At 34.4% G+C, this 22,100-nt stretch overlaps 4 protein-coding genes across 5 annotated transcripts; 2 read left to right on the forward strand and 2 right to left on the reverse strand.

Moving 5' to 3' along the window:
• Positions 1 to 60: 60 nt before the first annotated feature.
• Positions 61 to 3,386, reverse strand: LOC140058344 (cilia- and flagella- associated protein 210-like). The gene is made up of 6 exons (XM_072103909.1): positions 3,146 to 3,386; positions 2,763 to 2,971; positions 2,170 to 2,343; positions 1,699 to 1,904; positions 1,201 to 1,497; positions 61 to 898 (listed from the first exon to the last, which is right to left on the reverse strand). The coding sequence occupies exons 1-6, from the start codon at positions 3,198 to 3,200 to the stop codon at positions 181 to 183; spliced, it is 1,659 nt and encodes a 552-aa protein (XP_071960010.1). The 5' UTR covers positions 3,201 to 3,386; the 3' UTR covers positions 61 to 180.
• Positions 3,387 to 3,531: 145 nt separating this feature from the next.
• LOC140058369 (tRNA (cytosine(72)-C(5))-methyltransferase NSUN6-like) lies at positions 3,532 to 8,007 on the forward strand. Of its 2 annotated transcripts, none has more exons than XM_072103950.1 (10): positions 3,532 to 3,632; positions 4,045 to 4,162; positions 4,416 to 4,571; positions 4,784 to 4,982; positions 5,514 to 5,664; positions 5,813 to 5,973; positions 6,481 to 6,663; positions 6,921 to 7,075; positions 7,293 to 7,418; positions 7,741 to 8,007. In XM_072103950.1, the coding sequence occupies exons 2-10, from the start codon at positions 4,106 to 4,108 to the stop codon at positions 7,903 to 7,905; spliced, it is 1,353 nt and encodes a 450-aa protein (XP_071960051.1). In that variant the 5' UTR covers positions 3,532 to 3,632; positions 4,045 to 4,105; the 3' UTR covers positions 7,906 to 8,007. The 2 variants fall into 2 exon arrangements, with proteins under 2 accessions (XP_071960051.1, XP_071960043.1); XM_072103942.1 differs by having other exon boundaries at positions 3,539 to 3,670.
• An 84-nt stretch (positions 8,008 to 8,091) lies between these two features.
• On the reverse strand, positions 8,092 to 14,439 carry LOC140058363 (uncharacterized). Its single transcript, XM_072103930.1, has 9 exons — positions 14,363 to 14,439; positions 13,883 to 14,106; positions 12,931 to 13,002; positions 12,443 to 12,523; positions 11,700 to 11,783; positions 11,202 to 11,368; positions 8,717 to 10,627; positions 8,427 to 8,609; positions 8,092 to 8,288 (listed from the first exon to the last, which is right to left on the reverse strand). Exons 2-9 carry the CDS (start codon positions 14,086 to 14,088, stop codon positions 8,272 to 8,274), a joined length of 2,721 nt encoding a protein of 906 aa, XP_071960031.1. The 5' UTR covers positions 14,089 to 14,106; positions 14,363 to 14,439; the 3' UTR covers positions 8,092 to 8,271.
• A 4,414-nt stretch (positions 14,440 to 18,853) lies between these two features.
• On the forward strand, positions 18,854 to 21,901 carry LOC140058384 (acyl-CoA-binding protein-like). Its single transcript, XM_072103962.1, has 4 exons — positions 18,854 to 18,982; positions 19,448 to 19,565; positions 20,383 to 20,445; positions 21,129 to 21,901. The coding sequence occupies exons 1-4, from the start codon at positions 18,977 to 18,979 to the stop codon at positions 21,197 to 21,199; spliced, it is 258 nt and encodes an 85-aa protein (XP_071960063.1). The 5' UTR covers positions 18,854 to 18,976; the 3' UTR covers positions 21,200 to 21,901.
• Positions 21,902 to 22,100: the final 199 nt, after the last annotated feature.

Consider the following 22,100-nt stretch of genomic DNA (forward strand, 5'->3'; position numbering starts at 1 on the left):
AATATGTACAGTTTTTTATGTTAATAATAACAGATGATTATATTACAATAAAAGACATTAAAATGGCTTTAATTGCCATTTGGAAGAATTACCAACTGGATAAGTTTTGTGGTTTGAAGATAAAATATACAATAATCGATAAACAACAATAATATAAATCAATGTTTTTAGAATTATCTATTACCAGACGAATCCTAATCGTTTCCGCGTGTTGGATGGATTACCAACATGGAGTGATTTCATTTCCTCTGTGCTTCCTCTCTGGTAATGAGGCAGCTCAACAGCACTCTTATCTTGGACAAGGTAGCTAGGCCTAATTCCCCCTTTGCCTTCAAAGACAGGGCCTAGACCTCCACCATGGCCTTCACGAGCTGCTTTAACCAATGGGTAAACATTTCGGCCTCCATTCTTGCAATGATCAATAACCTTTGTGGCATATTCTTGAAACTGTTCCTCTTCCACACCCAATAGTTCTATATTCTTCTGATCCATAGCAAGCTGTTCCATTTTAATGTCCTTCTCTTTAGTTTGACGCTCTTCTACCTGTTGCACATGCGCCTTCTGTAATTCCGTCATTCCTTCCTTTCGTTTTTCTTCCTTCTCAACTTGCTTAGCAAAGAACAGCGCATCTGCCTCTTCTTTAAGTCTCAGCGCCTCTAACTCTTTCTTGCGTTCAGCACGCTGTTCATCTTGCCTACGTTTCATATGCTCAGTTCGATGTTTTGACGTTTCTGCGAGCATTTCTGTAAATGCTTTCTCCTTCTCTTGCGTTTCGTTCTTAATCTTGTCTTCTCTTTCTGAAACAGCACGTGCAATGCGGTCATCTTCATCGTCCTTAGCCTGTTTTAGCTGGGTGTCTAACTTGGTCACCATCGAAGATAAATGATCCTGTTTTTTCCTAAAAGATAATAGTTTTTTATAATTAGTCGGATTCAAACTACCACCTCTTTTGCAATTCCATTATCATGTATAATACACATATAATTAAAAAAGCGCAGCCGAAGAGAAATCTGATATTTTAATTACTTTTTTTGTTCTTATTAAAGTAAGTTAACATTATCTTCATACAATGTTACCACCCTCCACTTTTTGATATCCATGTTTGACAACCTATTAATATTATATGTTAGTATTTCCCAGTTTAAAAAATCCTTGATACGCCAATGCCCACCTAAAACATTGTGATTTCGAGATACTTACTGCCAGAGCTCCTGCTCTCTTTCTTTTCTGAGGCTTGTCATCTTTTTCTTCGCTTTTGCAAAGATTCTTATTTCTTCCTCCTCTTCTTCTTCCTTCTGCTTTTCAGCCGCTCTTATCAAATCTCTGTCGCTCACTGTCTGCATGTGAGAACGCATCAGATCTAATTTCTCTGCACGTTGTATGTCCTCGATCCTTGCTTTCTCCGCATTATAAACTTCCAGTTGATGTTTCAGTTGCATGCCTTCGTGCATGTCTTGATTTTTAGCAATTTGGAGTGCTTTAAGATGTTCTTGAATCCTTAAAATAAACAAATTTTAAATATAAACAATCAAAACCTGTTGTTATTTTCTAAAATCAGTGACAACATGCTCTAATAGTGGCAACATGCCCTCATAAATGTGCATCAATTGCATTAGATTTCAATCTTGGTACAGTAGTACCCACTAAAATACAACACAATGGCAGGGTTGGTGACCTACCCACCAAACGTAAACTTACTGTCTCTTTTGGAAGTCTGAAATGTCTTTACGTTCTTTGAGCGCTTTCATTGCCTTTTTGTGATCTTCCAGGATGCCTGACTCCAAGTCTTTCTGATATTTTTGCAGCAGATTTTTGTCTTTTCCTTTAAACTGTTCATCCCTTCTTTTCTTCAGCTCTATCTGGGCTTCTCGTTCCTTCAATACTTCCGTCAGTAATAATGCTCCCTGAAAGAAGAAATTCCTAATTAATTTTCTGAAGATTCATTACAGTATTCAGTAAACAGATTAAAATTGATAGAAGCAAGTTAACAGGAAAGCTTCTGATTTTCAACATTTGAGCAGTTAGCTTTATTTTTATTTAATTCTAAATCACATGTTTAGAATTAAATAAAGATAAAGATAACTGCTCAAATGTTGAAAATCATCATGATCATCCTTTAGTGGTATTTGTATGGCTTTCTTCCCATTTTGGGATGCACATCAAACCTACATGAAATCCTTTCACTCTGTCAGTTTGGTAGTATTGTAATGTTTTGGCTTTTTCTATTGCTTCCTTTCTTTTCTCTGCCTGGAACTTTCCTTCTTCTATGTCTATTTGTACTCGTTCTTCCTCCTCTTTCTCTTCTCGAATCTTCCTGGCTTCAAGTTTTTTCAATCTTTGCCCCTATTACAAAATATATTAATTATTATTCACTATGAAGTAAAAAAGAGTACTGGGCCTAGTACATAAAAAACTTGTTATTTGTTATAATAATGCATGCTCTAAGATTAAGAAGGCAAAAGTATGGAGCTCATAAATGATGATAAATGATGTAAATATAATGTTATGATTCCCCATTAAAGAATATTAACACATTTTTCTTTTTTTGCAAGCTTGGTTCTCACGTCAAGGACTCAACTTAGGGAAGTAAGCACAACACAAGAGTTCACCAATCACAAGCGATAGTTCGGAAGGTAACTGTCCATCGCATCATGATTGGTCAAATTACTTGTGTGGCGCGGTTAACGTTCTTTATATAAGCGAGACCCCAAAATCGAAAATGTTCACAATGTTTATTTATTGGTATGACGGTAACAGCTTACAGCAATGGTATTGCTCCAGTTCTTCACCATTTCGGTGGATCTTTCATGGAGGTCTTCTCTTTCCAACTTTAGATTCTTGCGCTTCTCGGCTTCTTTCGATGTTCTTGACAACTGTGTTTGGATTCTTCCCCACTCATCTTTTGACAACACTGTAATATTATTGCGTCTGCTTACACCCTGGTCCTCCTCATCATCTTGAACGGGAGATCCTGAAAAATAAGTACAATAAAAAATAAGTTTACCTATCCTAGGCATGGACCTAGCACCCATATTGTGGGTTTTAAGTAATAATTTACAGCGCGGCCGACACATTCATAAATGATTAAATCTTATTTGTTTGTGATTGATTAAATTTCATGACTTTTTCAGTACTTTATACTTACTTCTTGATTTCCCAGATCGTCTTCCAAATTTAACTTTATCACCTGAAACTTCCATATCTTCTCATAGAAAAGCTATAATATTTAATAAGCTGTGTATAATTTCCTTCAATAATATGAGCGTCCTATATCTCGCTAGGCCTCTCTCATTGATTTCCTACCCTCTCTCTGTTCTGATCCAACCCGCCTTCGATATGGATGGATCTTCGTGTGCGTTAATTGCACACATTGATCTTTTTTGTTATGTTGTTGGCAACCAAGTGCTTAGCAACAATGTCTATGACGTTAATGAGCGTGCACCGCGTCACCAGGATTTCTCCTGAAGGAAGAGGGCGCTAAACTCAAAACAGAGAGTGTGAGAGTTAATTGGTCATGTTTTGCACGCATGAATGCACATACCACATGTCGGTGGTCGGTAGAAAATTTATAAAATTATTAAATTATTTTACAAAGAAGACCGATCCCTACCTGTAATATACGTTTTAACCAGGTCAATAATTAGTAGGTAGTCTGCACTAAAAGAATAAGGTTAGCCACCACTAGACATTAATAATTGTAGTATAGTTTTTGCCATCGTCGGGTCGGCCTACCTAATAAAGTAGTAGCCGGGCGTTGGGTCGTGACCGACGTGCCGAGCGAGAGGGTGTTCTACTCTCTAGCTAGCTAGGGCTTGGCTATTGTTGATAGGCCTAGCTAGCTGGATGGAGTCAAAATCTTTCGGTAGCGAAAATAACCTTTCCCCACCCTATTAGTATTAATGTTATTTATTTTCTAAAATTAGTATTGACTAGGCCTATATTCGTATACTTACAAAAACATCACTTTATTTAATAAAATAATGGTAAATTTATACTTAGTTTAGTTTAGTTTAGTTTAACTAATTTTTCAGTACTTTTTTACAGACGTAATGTTGTGTGTGGAACCAAACAATTTTCACCCATCATTTTTAACGAGAATCAAAAGATGCTTTTCACACCAGAAGTGATGCAAAATCTTGAGAACGATTTCTGCAATGAAGAGGTGAAAATAATCTCTAGATATTTTTTTCATAATTTAAACCCTGATTTACACGTACAAAGAAATGGAACAAATTGTTATGTATAGTTTGTCACAGTGTAATGTAATAACACTGAAAAAAAAACTTACCAATGTAAACATTACATTTTTGTATAAATCAGTATAAGTTTACAAATTCATTAGTTTTATTATTAATATTTATTAGTTTTAATTGTTATTTTCAAAAATAAAAAATGTTATTTTTCTATGATTGTAGGTTAAAAAGCATTATAAAGAAACGGGTTGCCAGAAAAGATTTGAAAAGTTGCTCTCAAATTTAAAGATCCCGCCTTCTGTTACTGTAGTTCGTGTAAATACCCTTAAGTACTCAATTGTAGAAGTTAAAGAATTATTACAAGATGTCTTGAAGAAGGTAAGTCTTTTATAAGATGCTTAGTCTATTATATAAATGAGATGCTTTTGTTCACTAAATTGATTTGCAACAAAACCTCAAAACTGCCGCCTGAGAGATTTCTTAAAAGTTCAAATGGTTCCATTCAATTGAATTTTAATTTAGTTTCAACTTGGGGATTATGATTAATATTGTAGGACATTTTTGATTATTGTTGATTTTATTGTTTTTAGCAATATGAGCAAAAGAGCTACCCAGCACCTGACATCTTAGAACATCCTCTTATACCAGATGTTCTTCTTATACCAAGTAGCTGTGGACTTACAGACTTGACACCAGCTAAGAAAGAAGTTGTTGTAGACTTGATATGTGCCACGGCCATTATGCGAGGAGCGGACATCTTTGCTGCTGGTGTCATGGGTGCTGATTCAAGTAAGGGGAAGCATCTTGTAAAAGGCAATGAAGTGTGTATGACACTAGGTTGTGTTTATACACAAGGAAGAAGTGTGCACATGTGTTTAGGCTGGCACAGTAGGGAGTATGTAAGGACTCTTTTCAAAATTGTGTGCATATTCAGGGGTGCTGTAGGTGTGCTGTTTGTATATTGGTGTCTAGAAATTTAAGTACTCTGTGTAAATGTCACCTTGAGTATGTGTTAGGTGAGTGATTGCACACCTCAAATGATATGGCCTGCTGTGCTATTTCTGCCACTAGCATTGTGTATAAGAGCGGGTGCATTTCACATGGCCAAGGTTCACAGAATGTTTTGTGTAGATTGCATCTCCTCTAAACCACAGGAGCAATAATCACACTGTCAGTTTTCCATTCAGCTACATCAGGATAGCAAATTTTTTGGAACAATGTTTTATTTATTCAATTTCTTTTTTAATTCAATTCACTAACTAGATGGTTCCCCATCCATTGGACAGGTGACCACTAACTAGTACTACTTTTTATATGTAGGCATCCAAAGAGGTGATTTAGTTTCAGTCCACGCAGACCTGGATGACAAATGTCGACGTGGAGCAACAAAGCCATACCAAGGAGCAAAGGTTTTTATCGGTAACGGAATGGCAGTCATGAGTCGTGCTGACGTGTTTGTTGAGGCCAAAAGGTCTGTATGAGAGGAATGTGTTTACAATTGTTCACAAATTTTACTTATTGTTCAATCTTACAAATTTAAATCCCAGAACTAAAAAAAAATTTTTGCAATATTAACTAGTTTAGTTTTTAAACATTTAATTGAAAAATCTTATTTATAGTGGTGTTGCGGTGCAGATGTCAGAGGGTATTTATGACTCACCTTCACTGAACAATGTTTTACCAAATCACATGTTTCTTCAAAACCTACCATCAGTAGTAGTAGGCCATGTTTTAAATCCTCAACCGGGGGACACAGTCCTTGACATGTGTGCAGCTCCAGGTGAGAGTGTATTTTTGATTATTTTGTTTTGATGGATAAAAGGAATATAAATTCATGCAGCTGCTACATATTTTTGGGACACCTAGCTTAGCTCACTTTAGAGGCTACCCTGAGAGTATATATAAGCTGTTTATTGGCTCCCTGGATGTTTTAAATAGAACACCAAAATTCATGCAGTCCATCAGCAGCTACATGCTTTTAAGACACCTAGCTAGCTTAGCTCCTTTTAGAAGCTACCCTGGGAGTATATACAAGCTGTTTATTGGCTCCTTGGATGTTTAACAAAGAACACCAAAATTCTTGTAGTCCATCAGCAGCTCCATATTTTTAGGACACCTAGCTTTGCTCACTTTAGAGGCTACCCTGGGAGTATATACAGTACAAGCTGGTTATTGGGTCCCTGGATGTTTTAAAAAGAACGCCAGGATTCATTGAAATCAAAGAAGACAAGATAAGATTTATAAAGTTTTAAATTTCTCAAAGCTTCAATAATTTCTTTTATTTTAGGTGGCAAGACTGTTCATATTGCTACCTTAATGAAAGATGAGGGGGAATTGTTCGCACTAGAGAAATCGTCACGTAAAATTAGCAAGATAACGAATAATGTAAACAGATTTGGCCTGAAATGTGTCAAGACATTTGCATTTGACAGCACAAAAGCCTGCAATGCAGAACCTGATGTGACTATTGGTCAGTAATGTTTGGTTCACACTAGAGACGCAACACAATGATGTAACGCAATGTAAGTGAGTTGACCAATCACAAGCGATGGATTATACGAACTGTCGCTTGTCATTGGTCAACACGCTTGCATTGCGTTCTAGTGACAACCAAGCTTAAGCTTCTTTAAATATAGTACAGTCTAATTGAATAATTTATTTTCAAATTGTATAATACTAACTATCAATAGTAATCAATAATAACATTAATATTTTGTATATTATTAGCCTTTGATAAGCCTCCGTTTGCTGCGGCATCGTTTGATCGCATTCTTCTAGACACCCCATGCAGTGCTTTGGGACAACGGCCAATTCTTCACAGCAAGTTCACACTTCCAGAGCTCAAATCTTATCCATCGTATCAACGTAAACTTTTTACTGTGGTAAGTGATAAATTAGATAGTATATTTTTAGTCACGTGGACGCGACTCTATAGTTCACTATGTCGGTCTGTCTGTCTGTCGGTCCGGTATCACTATGCGTTTTAGCACGTGACTTATGGCTGTTGGCCTTGTTAGATAAAAATCCATTTAGTTTGATAGTGTAGACAGAGATTTACATTGTTAGCGAAAACTCCCTAATAAGTTAATGTATTTACAGGCTGAGAAACTTTTAAAGAGCAACGGTGTATTAGTATATAGCACATGTACATTGACCCTTGCTGAAAACGAGGGCTTAGTTGAATGGGCTTTGAAGACCTTTTCTAACCTAACTTTGGAAAATCAGGTTAGTAATTATTGGTATTAAAATAATAGTAAGTGTGTAACTATATTTTTCAAATGTTAGGCTGATAATGTTTTTCTCACTGCTTGATGGATTCATATCAATTGTATTCATATCCATTCGTTCATACCATTATAATGATAACGTTTGTATATTGCGATTCTAAGTTTATTGAAATTGTCTGTACTGTCTATATATGGCTTGTTGGTGTGAAATGTTTGACCAAAATCATTGTATACAATAACTATTTCTATTGTAACAACCCACTTATTGCTATTATTATAATAACTATACCACTGACATATTATTTTTATTTCCACTTTAGACACCATCAATATTTGGCTCTGGAATGCGTGGAACTTCCTTGGATTACTTGCAACTTGAAAAGTTGCAACGTTGCAATCCAGCAGACATTCCAGAGGAATTTCAACACAGGAATTCGGACAATGATACAATAGGATTTTTCATTGCCAAGTTTATTAAAAGGTGATGTTACTTCAATGCATTTAATAGTGTATTTACATTTTGTATGCAGTCACCAAAACAGTTACCATCTTCATTCGGTCTTTCTAAATAAAATAAAAAACTTTAGCATGTAAAATGTAAATAAATTAAATAATGTAATGAACAGAAATTGTTTACGAAAAGCTAAACAGAAGATGAATATAACAATAAGTATTTTGAAAGAAAACGTTTTTATTTAATTTCTCTCAATTAGTGTTTTTGTTAAACTATAAATTTTATATATTTATTTTGTGATAGATACAGATGTAAAATAAATTATTCAGAACAAATTTGATAATTTTAAAGATTTTAAGAAGTTGTCTGCTTTTGAGATGAGTTTATAGTATTTGCTTTATTCTTCATTGGCTCCTGAAATTAAATAAAATTACAGTATATTAGTATTAATAGAATGTAATTCTCCGGTTTCCTACTTGCTTTCTATTGTTTAAGTATAAATAAAATAATGATATAAAATAAATATAAATAAAAAAAAATTGTAATTTATACCTTCTGGTTGCTCATTGAGAGCGTCCAACACTCGTTGCTTTACTGCAGGATTCTCGATGTTAGCTAACAGGTCAGAGTGATGTCGTAGGTGGCGTAAAAGTAAACCAAGGTCGTATGGATCGTTGATGTCAACCGGGAGGTCAATCTTGCTTGCTGAGAGTAATTGCTTCATCTCATCAAACACTATTTAAAAAATTAAATTTCGATTATGATTTGAAATACCTATCCTAAAAGTATGATTTACCATTTTTATACAGATAAAAATTAGATTAAAACCCAAAGAACCTTACTTTCTTTACTGATGATTACTTGCTCTTCTTCTGGTATGGTAGCCTCAATTTTATTTGCTGCAGTATCTTCAGTAATATCAAAAATCTGGTCCTTTTCTGAAATTTCTGCAGGGACCAGTGCTTCAGCTTCATTTCCTGATTCTGTCTCACCTATCTGATCAACATCTAAGTCAGTTGGTGATTCGATTACAGAAGGTTCTTTCACTTCAGGTATTACACTTTTGGTAATATCTGATTCAATAATTGAAGGAGTTTCTATTAGATCGTTTTCTTGTGGTAATTCCAAATCTACATTTTCTTGTTCATCTATTGCTGCGGTTTCCTCTGATGTCTTTGCATTTTCTGTTACAGCTGTTTTAATTTCATTGTTGTTTTCGGGTACTGACTCACTCTCGTCTATGTTCTTGGTTTTTTCTGTTACTATCTTTTTGGCTTTCTTTGATTTTTTACCTTTTCTATTCCTTTTCCTCTGCTTTCTATTCCTTTTCCTATTTTTGTTCTTCCGTCTATTTTTTTTCTTTCTCGATGGCTTTACATTTTCTTCCACAACTTTTGTTTCTGTTTCTTCAACATTACTTGTCGTTTCTTCTGGTATTACCATTTCTGTCTGGCCACCATTTTCGGCTTCTTCTGTTACAGCTGTTTTAATTTCATTGTTGTTTTCGGGTACTGGCTCACTCTCGTCTATGTTCTTGGTTTTTTCTTTTACTATCTTTTTGGCTTTCTTAGATTTTTTACCTTTTCTATTCCTTTTCCTCTGCTTTCTATTCCTTTTCCTATTTTTGTTCTTCCGTCTATTTTTTTTCTTTCTCGATGGCTTTACATTTTCTTCCACAACCTTTGTTTCTGTTTCTTCAACATTATTTGTCGTTTCTTCTGGTATTACCATTTCTGTCTGGCCACCATTTTCGGCTTCTTCTGTTACAGCTGTTTTAATTTCATTGTTGTTTTCGGGTACTGGCTCACTCTCGTCTATGTTCTCGGTTTTTTCTGTTACTATCTTTTTGGCTTTCTTTGATTTTTTACCTTTTTTATTCCTTTTTCTCTGCTTTCTATTCCTTTTCCTATTTTTGTTCTTCCGTCTATTTTTTTTCTTTCTCGATGGCTTTACATTTTCTTCCACAACTTTTGTTTCTGTTTCTTCAACATTACTTGTCGTTTCTTCTGGTATTACCATTTCTGTCTGGCCACCATTTTCGGCTTCTTCTGTTACAGCTGTTTTAATTTCATTGTTGTTTTCGGGTACTGGCTCACTCTCGTCTATGTTCTTGGTTTTTTCTGTTACTATCTTTTTGGCCTTCTTAGATTTTTTACCTTTTCTATTTCTTTTCCTCTGCTTTTTATTCCTTTTTCTCTGCTTTTTATTCCTTTTTCTCTGCTTTTTATTCCTTTTTCTCTGCTTTCTATTCCTTTTCTTATTTCTGTTCTTCCGTCTATTTTTTTTCTTTCTTGATGGCTTTACATTTTCTTCCACAACTTTTGTTTCTGTTTCTTCAACATTACTTGTCGTTTCTTCTGGTAGTACCATTTCTGTCTGTCCAGCTGTTTTAATTTCGTTGTTCTCTTCCAGTAGTGGCTTTTGTTCGGTTACTATCCCCTTCTTTTCCTTTTTCCGTCTTCCTTGTCGTTTTCCTTTCTTATTTCGTTTTCCTTTCCTATTTCGTTTTCCATTCCTATTTCGTTTTCCTTTCCTTGCTTCTCTCTTCTGAATTGCTGATTTTAATTCATTATTTCGAATATCAAGCTCAGAATCTAAGTCATCTAAGGCAACATCTCGTTTTTGTCGACGATCTAAATTTGTAATTACGAGTTCAATAGTAGAAGTGTTGTCCTCTTTGTTGCTTTTGGATGTATCATCAGCTTCTGAGGCAGAGTATGACAGATTATTTTCATCAACATGTTGGTGTGATTCTATAAAAAAGAAGGTTAGTTTATTTGAGATTAAACAGAATTTCACTGCCCCAGTCTCTATATTGTGTTTCTTTTATTGCTATTATTCCATTCGATTTTGTCTGTAAACTCTAATACCCTTTCATAGTGTGAAGACAATTTAAGAAAAAACACCGACGAGAGGCCTGTTTTTTCGTTCCGCGTGCGTCCGGGTATTTAACCAATCGTAGTACTAATCAAATAACGCGCAAATGTTTTCTCCCGAAATTTCGTACGGTTCATGTATGTGTGTATGAAAACGTGTATTAAATCAGACGATCAAACCCAGTTACTTTATTTATTCAGATGCGAAAAAGGTATAAACTGTATTATTAGGATACATATAAAAAGCCAAGTTTAAGTCGAACCGCCGACTAGAACATAAACTAATTTTATAAGTTATTACTACTTATCAATAATTACAGTATGTAAATGTTGCTATTTTGGTTTGTTAATGTTAGAAAACAGTACAGCAAGTATAATAAAAGTTATTGATAAATGATTATAGTTGGGCATAATAATAATAATAATGAGAAGGAAAAGAAGAATTCCTTACCACATATTTGCTTAAGTTCTACGTAACTATGTCGAAGCAACTCATGATGGTTGCTAGCACACTTCACAACTTGCATGACTTTGAATGGACTGCTGAAAACGTTTGTCAACTTCGAGAAAAATTCTAGAGAGGCACATGCACAGTACATTGCTTCAGTATCGAGGTAGCTGAAAGAAAGATTGTAAATGTTAGTTTGGTGCTGATGCGTGCAACTTGGTATGTACACTTGCTCTTTTATTTTAACAAATGATGTATGTTCTGATTTTCCAAAAGTTGTGTTTCTTTGAAACCAAGTATTACAAGATTGTTGTTTGACGCGATTCAACGTATTTGACTGGTCACGTCACTCGCAAACACATCTACAGCCTATTTTCCACTAGGCAAATTTGTTTTTATTTTTAGCTTATACGCATGCTTTACTGCTCACATCGAGAAGCTCAGTAGAACTTCTGAATATCTGCTAAAAACAGCCTAAAATCGGGATATGTTTCAACTTACACGTATTCAAGTTGTGGGTAAATTGTCAACAGTTTTTCAAGTGTATCATCCGTGTCATAGTTTGAATAATCGTCTTTTACTGTCCTGTTAAAAACAAAATTAAATGTTTACAATACTACATGAATTTAATATTGCCATGACCATCATTTTCATTGGCATTTGAATTAAAGATGTATTGTCCCTTGAAACACAAAAAATGAAAAAAAAATATTCTAAATTTAAATTGGCCATATCAAAGTAATATTAAAGTTATTCACTTTAAGTCGAAAATTCGAGCCAAAAACAACAGTTTACGTAATTAACAGGTAAATTAATTAGATTACATTTCGTCTGAGAAATCGTCGCAAGCGAAAGTAAACAAAGATTTCAAACCATGAGTATGCATTATGCATGATGCTAATTAGGATTGTTTACAACTCATCACGATTGGGAAGGTGTTTTCACACAGATCGTGAGGAAGTTTATGATTATGCATACAGAGTAGCCAAACAAGAGCATTGCATTATGGGATATGTTTTGATTGAAAACTTTGACTGGAAGTCAAAGTTATTCTTTGAACAAAAAAACATCTGTATTTCGGTTAAATTATTTTTTTTTTTACTAATTTTTGGTGAAAGTTAATAACTATTATGATACTTCAAAATGACCCACTTTTTTTCGAAATAAAAAAAAAATTTTGGGGGGGAATTAGTCAAAGGGACAATACATCTTTAATTGAATCGTAATAAAGTAGGCCTACTCACATGGATCGAAGATTATCCAGGGACGTTAGAGACGTTGATTCGGGTAAGTTTGATTGGTTGGTTTTTTCAATTTGATTAATGCTGAAAGAAACAATATAAACGGTAGTGAAGTGACAACATTATCATAATGTTATAAGGTTAGCCTTAGTGCAATGTCTTAAATAAGAATAGTGTATTTAAGTCGTGGCGTAGTTTCGGTAATTTTCTTGATAAACTCCAGAATGCGGTTTTTTTTTGGCTCTAGCCCGTATTCTTAAACCATACTTTAGTTGTAGTTCGAAGTTCGACTTGAAAAAGTCATAGTTCGAGCTATTACTTCAAATTCAATTCATAAAAGAAGTAGTCGAAGTTTGCGTTAGTGATTAGGCGGGTGATGGGGATAGTTACTGCTAGTTGACTGTGTTGGTGACGTGAGGATGTTTCTCTATCTCTGCGACACAAATTAATACGACAATGATTCTAGCATTTTTAAATAGTTTATTTCTTACATAAGATGTTTAACGTGGTCAGCATTCTTTAAGTAAGCTCCTATCTGCACTATAGATAGACCGTCCAGTTCTCTGCAAAACAAACAAGTTTATGTTAATTATTCAATGATAATACAATAACTGCTCAGTTCTTATTAAGAGCCGGTTTACCCAGTACACCATAAAGTAAGTCTATGATTTGAGCCTGTTTCCTATCATTGGACGAGATTTCCATAGGTCTGTTCATAGTGTACGATCGTTGCCTCCGAAATCACGACAGGTACAATGGTAACTCGTCGTAGTAGTCGTGTTACATAGAATGAACCTATTTTGCTTGATATTTAAAAAAGAATCATTTGCTTTTCTGCATTCGTTATGCAGTAAGTTTGCAAAGTAATATAACGAAAGACCACAAATATTTAGTATACACCTGGTAAATTCGTGAGGAATCGGCCACGCGTGCCCGCTGAGGAAAATATCTATCGTGTTTAATATTTTTTGGCACGTGTGCCATTTTCCTCAAGTGTGCGCCGAACGTGAGCAGATAGCTTACTAAAAAATTCCACTGCGCATGACATGTTCTGATTTATTATAATATGTCAGCGCGTGCCGTATAGCGTATTAAGTAACTATCCAATCAGAAAATCGCGTACTGAAGGCGTTTAGTGTGCGTCCGATAGAACGCGATCACAATTAATTTGCGGCACATTTGTTAGTGAGCCAAGTGTTACTCGTGCCAGTTGGCTCAGCCGAAAGCTCTAGTGTGCGCCGGGCTTTAATGGTTCCCACTTCTTGGACGCAACACAAGAAAGATGTAAGCGCGCGCAACAAGTTGGCCAATCACGACGTGTGACATCCAAACTCTGTTGTGTGTGATTGGTCGTTGCATCCAAGTGGGAATCAAGCTTAGTTCTGTATAATTTACTTCGTAATTAGGTATTCCGTCGTGTACGATAAGTAAGTTTATACTTACAAAGTGTTTATTTGTTCAGAGATCGGCCTACCCTCCTTGTAGATACTTTTGCAAACTGCATGGTCTTCATTAAAACATATACAACTTTCCGGACAAACTCTGGTGGTGATGTTCTTGCCACCTTCATTGAAGGGTAGTGTGACATGACTTGTACAGAGTGCAACCAGGAGTAGCAAGAAAAGGGGTAGTATTCTGCTTTTGTACATCCAGTTATAAATAATTGCCTACAAGTACAATTAAAAAAATTTCGATTGAATAAAATATAAAAAAATAAAATGTAGGCATAGCCTACTATACCTAAGCCTTAGGCCTACCCTAGGCCTAGGCCTAGTGTTACTAAAAATTAATAAGAACAGGCCTAGACTAGGCCTAGGCCTAGGCCTAGGCCTAGTAGGCTTATATTTGATTGACGTAATATGCCACCTAGGCCTAGCCCTATTATTAGGCTTTTCGTAAAACTCTATGTACCTAAAAACTTACGCTTGTTATTTTCTTTTATTTGGGTTGCTTGATTCTAGCCTTCCTCTACTGTATAAAGTAAAAGCGCAAGTAGCATTATTTTTTCAAAATAATTTCGAAAAGAAGATTTTTACAACGCAAAAGCGCATTCTGTTCTGTGCGTTCAGGTTTCGCGCGCTTCGAAGAAAACTCCGATCATCCACCACACTCAGGTTGACGACGCGCAGTTTATCCAAAGATTATGTAAGCGCCGCTCCTTTGTCACTCGGTACGACACGTGCCACACACTGGCTTTCCAACTACATATATATCATGAGGAGAAAGCAACCTCCGTTTCTTTATGAAATTGGACAGTGAAACTACAATAGTTATGTTTTCGCGCCGCGGCTCTAGCCAGCTATGTCCCAGGAGGACACATTCATTAATAAGCTGTTTCATAGCGGTAGCTTTAGTATCTAAGGCTGACAGTTTTGTGAATTTGGAAACTCGACTATAATTTATAGGTAGCTGCTGGACCCAAAAAACGTCTGGGAGAAGAGAGTCTATATGAAAGCCTTTGCTGATAATACAGTATTATTGAGATGTAGACGGAAATCTGTAAAATCTTGTTCAATAAATAATAACTTCGTTTTTGCTGTCAACCAGGCCGGTATTATAATAAGTCACTGTCAAATAATCATTCGATAATGGTCAAAACTTTATTTTGGCTCTGTCAACATGAGGGAGGTATTTACAATGACTTTCTTTTGACTGTCAATCTAGGCCAATGTTATAATAATACGCCGTCAGATATTAAATCATTGAAACAGTCCTGGTAAATTTTTTTTTGGTTATCAGATGCCGTGGGGGAGGGGGGGGGGTCCAATCAATTATCGTCAGAAGGTGAACAATCAGTCTAGGTAGCAGCAGCAGATTATTATTAACGCCTGCTCCATTAATTAATCCAGAAAAAGGTTTGTACATTATCTATTTGTTTATTAGCCTTCTCCTAACACAATTATATTTTCTTTAAAAAAAGGTTTTATAAGTGGTTTCAACATTTATGATAGTAATGTCACAGTTCTGTGTCTGGACGCAAGTTCATAGACCTGCTAGTTATATTATTCATATTAACTGATACTTACTCTTCATTTACCGTAAAGTTCAGTTTTAATGAAATATATAATATAAATTGGCTTCGTAACAATTAATTAGTGTTGAAAAGGTTAGTTTTTTGGTGATAGGTGAAAATGACATGTAACTTCGTAATCAATTTATTTTTTTTGTATAAAGGCCCAATTACACTATGACGATAACGACGGACGATAAATATATAGCATGCATTTTTTTTACGTAAACCAAAAGAAATTAGAAAGGTTTTCGTTCTAGACCTATAGGATAATCATTTATGCTGTCTTTGATAAAAATAATGTTTTTCAAATTCCAATCAAATGACGTCATGATAAATAAAAACAATAAAATCGCTGTATTGTCACGATATTATTGGTCTTACTAATCATGACGTCATTTTATTGGACGTGTGAAAATATAATTTTCATCAAAGGAATTGTTTATATTTCTTTTTGTTTATGTATTAAAAATGCACATTTGTCTATTTATCGTCGATCGTTATCGTCCTAGTGTATGGGCCTTATGCTGTAAATGTTCAATTATTGATCATTCCGATTTTATTAGTTGTCTTGCACAGTTGCTGTCTAATCGTTGTAGTGTAATATCATTTAGAACCATATTAAAATCATAAAAAGATTTATATTCCTTAACATGTGGCTGTGCATGGAAGTCCGGTCTACAAAAACTCGGGCCCGGGATCATTGTTATTGGGCCTGAAAGTGTTGGTGAATTCATAATTATACTTAATATTATATTTATATATATATATATATATATATAATTATATTATTGAAAGCAAAACCCGTTGAATCTCAAATCATTAGGACTAGAAATTTGGCTTATCAATCAAATAAATACTTTCGTTCAAAATGAAACTCCAACCTCTCTAATCAAAAGATTGAACTCGAAAACGGACCGTTTTTTGAATTGGGTATGTTGAAACATTTCAATATTCATTTAAAAAAGTACATTAATTATGGTATTGATCAGTGGCTATAGAGGCGTAAAAATCCTCGATCAATATCATGTAAAATGCACTGTGGAAGGGTTTGACTGCAAAATTGGGCTTATCAACAAATAAATACTTTCATTCAAAATGTAAAATCAAGGCTGAAAAATTGGGCTTATCAACAACAAAATATTTTATTATTAGACGCGATAACATCAAGGATAATCAGTATAATTATTAATATAGCCACTGTTACTAGTTTTATTTTACATGCTAAAGTAAATAAAAATCCACTAGAAAACAAACCAGTCTGAATGTTATGCTTATTAGCCATGTTATGTTTGTTACTGTAGGCCTATGATTGTTTGCAATGTCCACATATTATTTCCGTGGGCATATCCATAGTGTATCACTCACAAAAAAGACGTGTGAGGTTCTTTCTTTAGATTTTGAAGAATGATTTGTGTTACAGGTTGACACATGAGTCAAATGCTCAAGATATCGGCTAACGCCATGGGACCCTTGGCTTATCAATGAATAATAAATACAGTACTACTTTCGTTCAATTGAAATCAGAATCTGACCGTTTCATTAAATTGGGTGTGATTAGGCCTAAACATATAATAATTTATTAAAAAGGTACAATAAAAACAAATGCATCAGAGGCGTAAAGAACCCATGGTCAATATCATGTAAAATGTATATGGTATAAGCACTGTGGAAGGGGTCATTATTATTAAACTGGAAAATTCGGCTTATCAACAAATAAATACTTTCGTTTAAAATGTAAAATAAGACTGCAAAATTGGGCTTATCAACAAATAAATACTTTCGTTCAAAATGTAAAATAAGACTGCACAATTGGGCTTATCAACAAATAAAATACTTTTTTTTCAAAATGTAAAATTAAGACTGGAAAATTGGGCTTATAAACAAATAAATACTTTTTTTCAAAATGTAAGAAAACATTTTTTAAATATAATCCTTAAGCTCTGTCTATACTATCAAACTAAATATGATGTGCCCATATTATATAGACATGACGATGTCATATCACTACGATATTCGGGCATATCACTACCATATTTGGGCACATCACACTTTTTTTGTTAAACTAGTTGGGACAGTGTAGACACAGAACTATGTGATCGAAACATAAGTCGGAATTGGACTGACGCGATTGATTTAATTGGGTGTTTTTATTAATGTAATGATTCATTAAAAACTATAATACCGATACGCGTTTGGTATTGATCAATGGTGCAAAAAACCCTGAGAAATAATGTTATAACGCGATTTGGTGATAGCTTAGCAATAATACAACCCATAATTATACTATTATTATAAATACCTATATTACAAATCCATTCATATAACTTTTCATCGCGAACCGAAAATGTATAAATGTTATTCTACAGACAGTAATTATATATTCAAAAGCCTTATTATTATTATCAATACCTAAATGCGATAGTAATAACCACATAAACATACATTATTCCCAATACAAGTTTGTGCGTTTAATTCTAGAAAGAAACGACTGTGCTGACAGGCCAATGACAAATCACAAGTAAAGTCCCAATTGTTCACTTGCGTTTTGATTGGCCGACCTATTTTTTTTTTTTCTTTTTTTCTTAGGTATATTTATTCATAAAAAGACATCAAAATACAACGGCAGCCAAAAGGCTGAAAAGTAGTATTTTACAAAATTTGATAAAAATATATAGGCCTAAATACAGTATGTATAAAAGGTAAAACTAGTTAAAAAAAATTAACACATTAAAATTGGTCCACCTGTAAGTTAAAATAGTGCCAGCCTATTCAATATTCATCATTAATGAGTCGGACTAAAAAAGGGACTGGTGAAGATCTAAATCTTTCTGTACGACCAAACGGGATTTCGAGTAGAGGCTTACTCGCAGACCTCAGGGTTCTGCTAATGTCACGAACAGGGGGAAGAATGCTTCTAAATGTATCAGACTTTATTATTCCTTTACCAAATTTCAGTAAGAGTTGGACTCTTCTGTTAACTAGCGGTGGAACGTCTGACAATTTAAGAGCAGACTCGTAGGATACATAGTTCATACCATAAATGATTCGTAGAGCTCTTTTTTGAACTCTTTCTATTGACTTAGTTTGGTCTTTCGTAATTGAACTGTGCCACACAGGGCATGCATATTCAACTAAAGGACGTATATAGCAAGTATATACTTGTAGTAAATCTTTAGAAGGCGCCTTGGCCTATTATATTAGATTAATGAAGACTGTTCTTACAACTGTCCAGTCAAAAAGTTACGCGGCGTTTTTTGTAAGAAATATTTCTTGTTATAATTTCTTTATCGTTTCATGATGATTTATTCTATTGTTTTGCGACATCAATCATCACCGTTTGGCCACTCCTATCAACCTATGACCCTGGCGCGGCGCACCTTTACTCGTCACGTCCCTGGATAAAAGCATTCAAGCATATCGCCACACACCATCTTTTGTTGTCCTTTTTTTTTGTGGTGAGCTTGTGGAAAAGACACGTTCTTTCGTTTTGCAACGGTGTTAAAATTTATCCTTAAGATTTAAAAATGTCTGTAAGTAAGCAAGTTAACAAGTGTTTTATGTATAAACGTGTGTCTTAGGATAAAATAGAGTAGGACAGTCTAATAATAAATAGTAAGGAGACTTGTTAATCTAGCCTTTAATTTAGAATAAGCCTATTAGGCCTATTTATAGGCTAGGCCTAGTAGGTAGGCCTAGACTCGCTAGAGTAAGTAAGTGAAGTGTGCATGATGATGCCGGCCGGATGGACTGGCTTCGGACACGCACACTGGCTGATTAAAGTTTGTTAGCCTATGCCTAGTATATTATTGTTATTATAGTAGTTATTATATATTAGTAGTAATTGCATTATTTTTAAGGTAGGCCTAGAGTAGTAAGTAGGCTGTTTTTAAATGATATTTTATATATTAATATTTACCTTTTATTTTTTTTATTCCACACAATACAATTACAACAAAACATGCACAGTAATGATATTATAATTTTATTTGCATTAGGAAGCATTTGTGAAAGCGGCTGAAGAAGTTAAGCAACTAAAGCAATCCCCAACAGATCAGGAAAAGCTAGCGATATACGCCCTGTACAAACAGGCAACAGTTGGTGACACAAACACTAGTAAGTCCAGCCCTTGTTTACCGATCTATGTATGTGTATTTTGATAAATATTGGAGATTGAGAACAGTCTTTATTTGTACAACATTTACTTCGCTTTGAACCATAATGTTATCAATCAAAATGAACTTCATAATCAATCATTAGTGAAGGAACAAATATTTGTCAAGCCTACATAGGCTTGTTGTTTGTACACTTGACATGACCCTAGTACTACTAATCTTTTAAGTCTTACTCTCTATATCCACTCATTGTGCTGACAGAATAATATTCATGGAATATTGCACTGTGCTCTAAACTGAAGGTCAAAGGCCATAATCATCTAGAAAATAGAATCCATGCACTAATGAATTTATTTATATTATTTTGTTTGTTTGCCATCATCAATAATTTGCTGTTAATTCAAATTAACCTTGTATTGACTTGTATCAATACAGCTTGTATTCATTATTATCTTTCGTTAATTTTGGTTGATTTCCAGTGGCGCAACAGCTATCAGTGCTCACTGGCAAAACCCATGGTCCCAGAGCTTATGGGGGCCCTGAACAGTGCCCAGGGGAAAAACCAGGCATTCAAATATGTAGAGAAAGGCTAAAAATGCATGAGGACTCCAGTGTTAAAGGGCCACTTAGGGTTCCTAAACCTGCGTTACGCCACTGTTATTATTGTTAAAGGATTGCACTAAAGTAAAGTGAGGTTTACCATGTTTATGGTACACCATAGAGGAGAAAGTGTTGAGAATGTCATTTTGGTTGAGTAGTGCAAGGCAAGGCAAGTAAAGTTTACTTGTTACTTATTATGGTTTTTTTATTCATTGTAGCTCGCCCTGGAATGATAGACTTTACAGGAAAAGCCAAGTGGGATGCATGGAATGCACTCAAAGGTATTTTGGTTCCAGTGTATGGGGACTAAGCGGACTTTATTTGTGGTCTTAACTTCATGAGATTAGAGACCACATTTATGAGTTATTAATTATGAGTATCATTATCAGATTATGTCAATTTGACCTTTATTGGTCACTTGACTTATTTTATTGCTAATGTAACCTACGGTATGCATTTTTTGATATGGGTGTAATGGATAATAAAATGATCAGTTTTGTATTCCCTATCTAATGACACCATCCATGGAAGGCCATTTTTAATTTTTTGCATGCATATTGAGATGAAAAATAGAAGAAACCTTTTTAATAGCTGTAATATTGTTAGCTTCCTTCACTTTCTGTAGTTATAAAACATGTATTTTTTTTTTTTTTTTTTTTTAACTATATTTAATGAGGGTGATCCATCCAGCTATTGCTGATCATTAGGGACCCTCAGAGGTTCACAAGACAACATATACACAAGATGCTCTACATAAACAAAGTCTTATTACAAGTCTTTGGGAGTGGAGTAATTTGGTCCTTAGAAAAAATCCTGACATGTGACGGGACTTGAACCCAGGACCCTTGGAGTGGTAGCAAAGCATCAAAACCACCAAGCCACAATATCCCATGTCTTTCCCTTTAGTAAAAAATATATCGTGTCTTGGAACTAGTTATTCATTTTGTAATACTTTTTTTTACAGGAAAGTCAAAGGAAGAGGCTGAAACAGAATATATACAAAAAGTTGAAGAATTGAAGTCAAAGTATAACTAAAACAAATTTGTTTGACAATCTATTGCAAATATTGTATGGTACCTAAATGTTGTATGGTACCTAAATGTTGTATGGTACCTAAATGTTGTATGGTACCTAAATGTTGTGTGATTAGATGAAGTCCCCCCAAAAAAACTGTTATATGCCAATGATTTCTATCACTCACAGTGAGTCATTGTGGTTAACAGAGGTCAGTCAATCTAAATTTCCTCTTTGAAAATGTTTATTTTTAAACTGTTTACTTTAGCACCCACTCTAAGGTATGTTCAAGCTTATGGAACGGAGAAATGGTTTCGTATCGTAGAGCGAATTGACATTTTTAATTGGAGTTAATTTTTTATACTTGATTAACTTATGATTTTTTTTTTTAAATGTAACCAATATAATGGGTATTTGGATATCAACAATGGGTACATAATGACTTTTGTATCCATTTGGTATATGCTAATCTGTTACATTGAATTTTCGTATTGAGCTCAGGTTAGTGTTGTAGCAGGTGGATTCCACTCATACCAGGTTTTAATATTTTAAAAATAATTATGATATAATTATATTGTAATTTTTTCGCACTGAATTTTAATATGAGGATGTGCATATTATAATTATTATTGGAGTAGGGCCTATTGATTGGTTTTATATCTGTGATACAGAAACAAATGTATTCAATGTTCAGCTTAACTTTGAACGGTTTAGATTATGTTTATTGTAAATGCATAATAAATATTGGATCATTGACTGAAATGTTGTTTGTGTCAATTTGTGAGTTTTTTCTTTGATCACTTTAAACGAAAGTTCTTCCAATCAATAATTATTGATGATATTTCACTTTATGCATACATGAAATATTATACTATCTTGTGCGCAATTTGATTGATTTGCGCAATTATATATTGTCTAATTT

The sequence above is a fragment of the Antedon mediterranea genome, chromosome 1, assembly GCF_964355755.1.
Source record: "Antedon mediterranea chromosome 1, ecAntMedi1.1, whole genome shotgun sequence".
Taxonomy (NCBI): Eukaryota; Metazoa; Echinodermata; class Crinoidea; order Comatulida; family Antedonidae; genus Antedon; species Antedon mediterranea.

Excerpts from the sequence above, each read along its gene's own strand:
- LOC140058384 (XM_072103962.1), top strand. Across the intron at positions 19,566-20,382 it reads AGTTGGTGACACAAACACTA|CTCGCCCTGGAATGATAGAC; the intron begins GTAAGTCCAGCC and ends TATTCATTGTAG. Across the intron at positions 20,446-21,128 it reads TGCATGGAATGCACTCAAAG|GAAAGTCAAAGGAAGAGGCT; the intron begins GTATTTTGGTTC and ends TTTTTTTTACAG.
- LOC140058344 (XM_072103909.1), bottom strand. The coding sequence starts at position 3,200 with ATGGAAGTTTCAGGTGATAAAGTTAAATTTGGAAGACGATCTGGGAAA. Across the intron at positions 2,972-3,145 it reads ACGATCTGGGAAATCAAGAA|GATCTCCCGTTCAAGATGAT; the intron begins GTAAGTATAAAG and ends CTTATTTTTCAG. Across the intron at positions 899-1,200 it reads AGAGAGCAGGAGCTCTGGCA|GAAAAAACAGGATCATTTAT; the intron begins GTAAGTATCTCG and ends ATTATCTTTTAG.
- LOC140058363 (XM_072103930.1), bottom strand. The coding sequence starts at position 14,088 with ATGTACAAAAGCAGAATACTACCCCTTTTCTTGCTACTCCTGGTTGCA. Across the intron at positions 10,628-11,201 it reads AGAACTTAAGCAAATATGTG|AATCACACCAACATGTTGAT; the intron begins GTAAGGAATTCT and ends TCTTTTTTATAG. Across the intron at positions 8,610-8,716 it reads AGTAATCATCAGTAAAGAAA|TGTTTGATGAGATGAAGCAA; the intron begins GTAAGGTTCTTT and ends TTTTTTAAATAG.
- LOC140058369 (XM_072103950.1), top strand. The coding sequence starts at position 4,106 with ATGCTTTTCACACCAGAAGTGATGCAAAATCTTGAGAACGATTTCTGC. Across the intron at positions 4,163-4,415 it reads ACGATTTCTGCAATGAAGAG|GTTAAAAAGCATTATAAAGA; the intron begins GTGAAAATAATC and ends CTATGATTGTAG. Across the intron at positions 6,664-6,920 it reads AGAACCTGATGTGACTATTG|CCTTTGATAAGCCTCCGTTT; the intron begins GTCAGTAATGTT and ends GTATATTATTAG.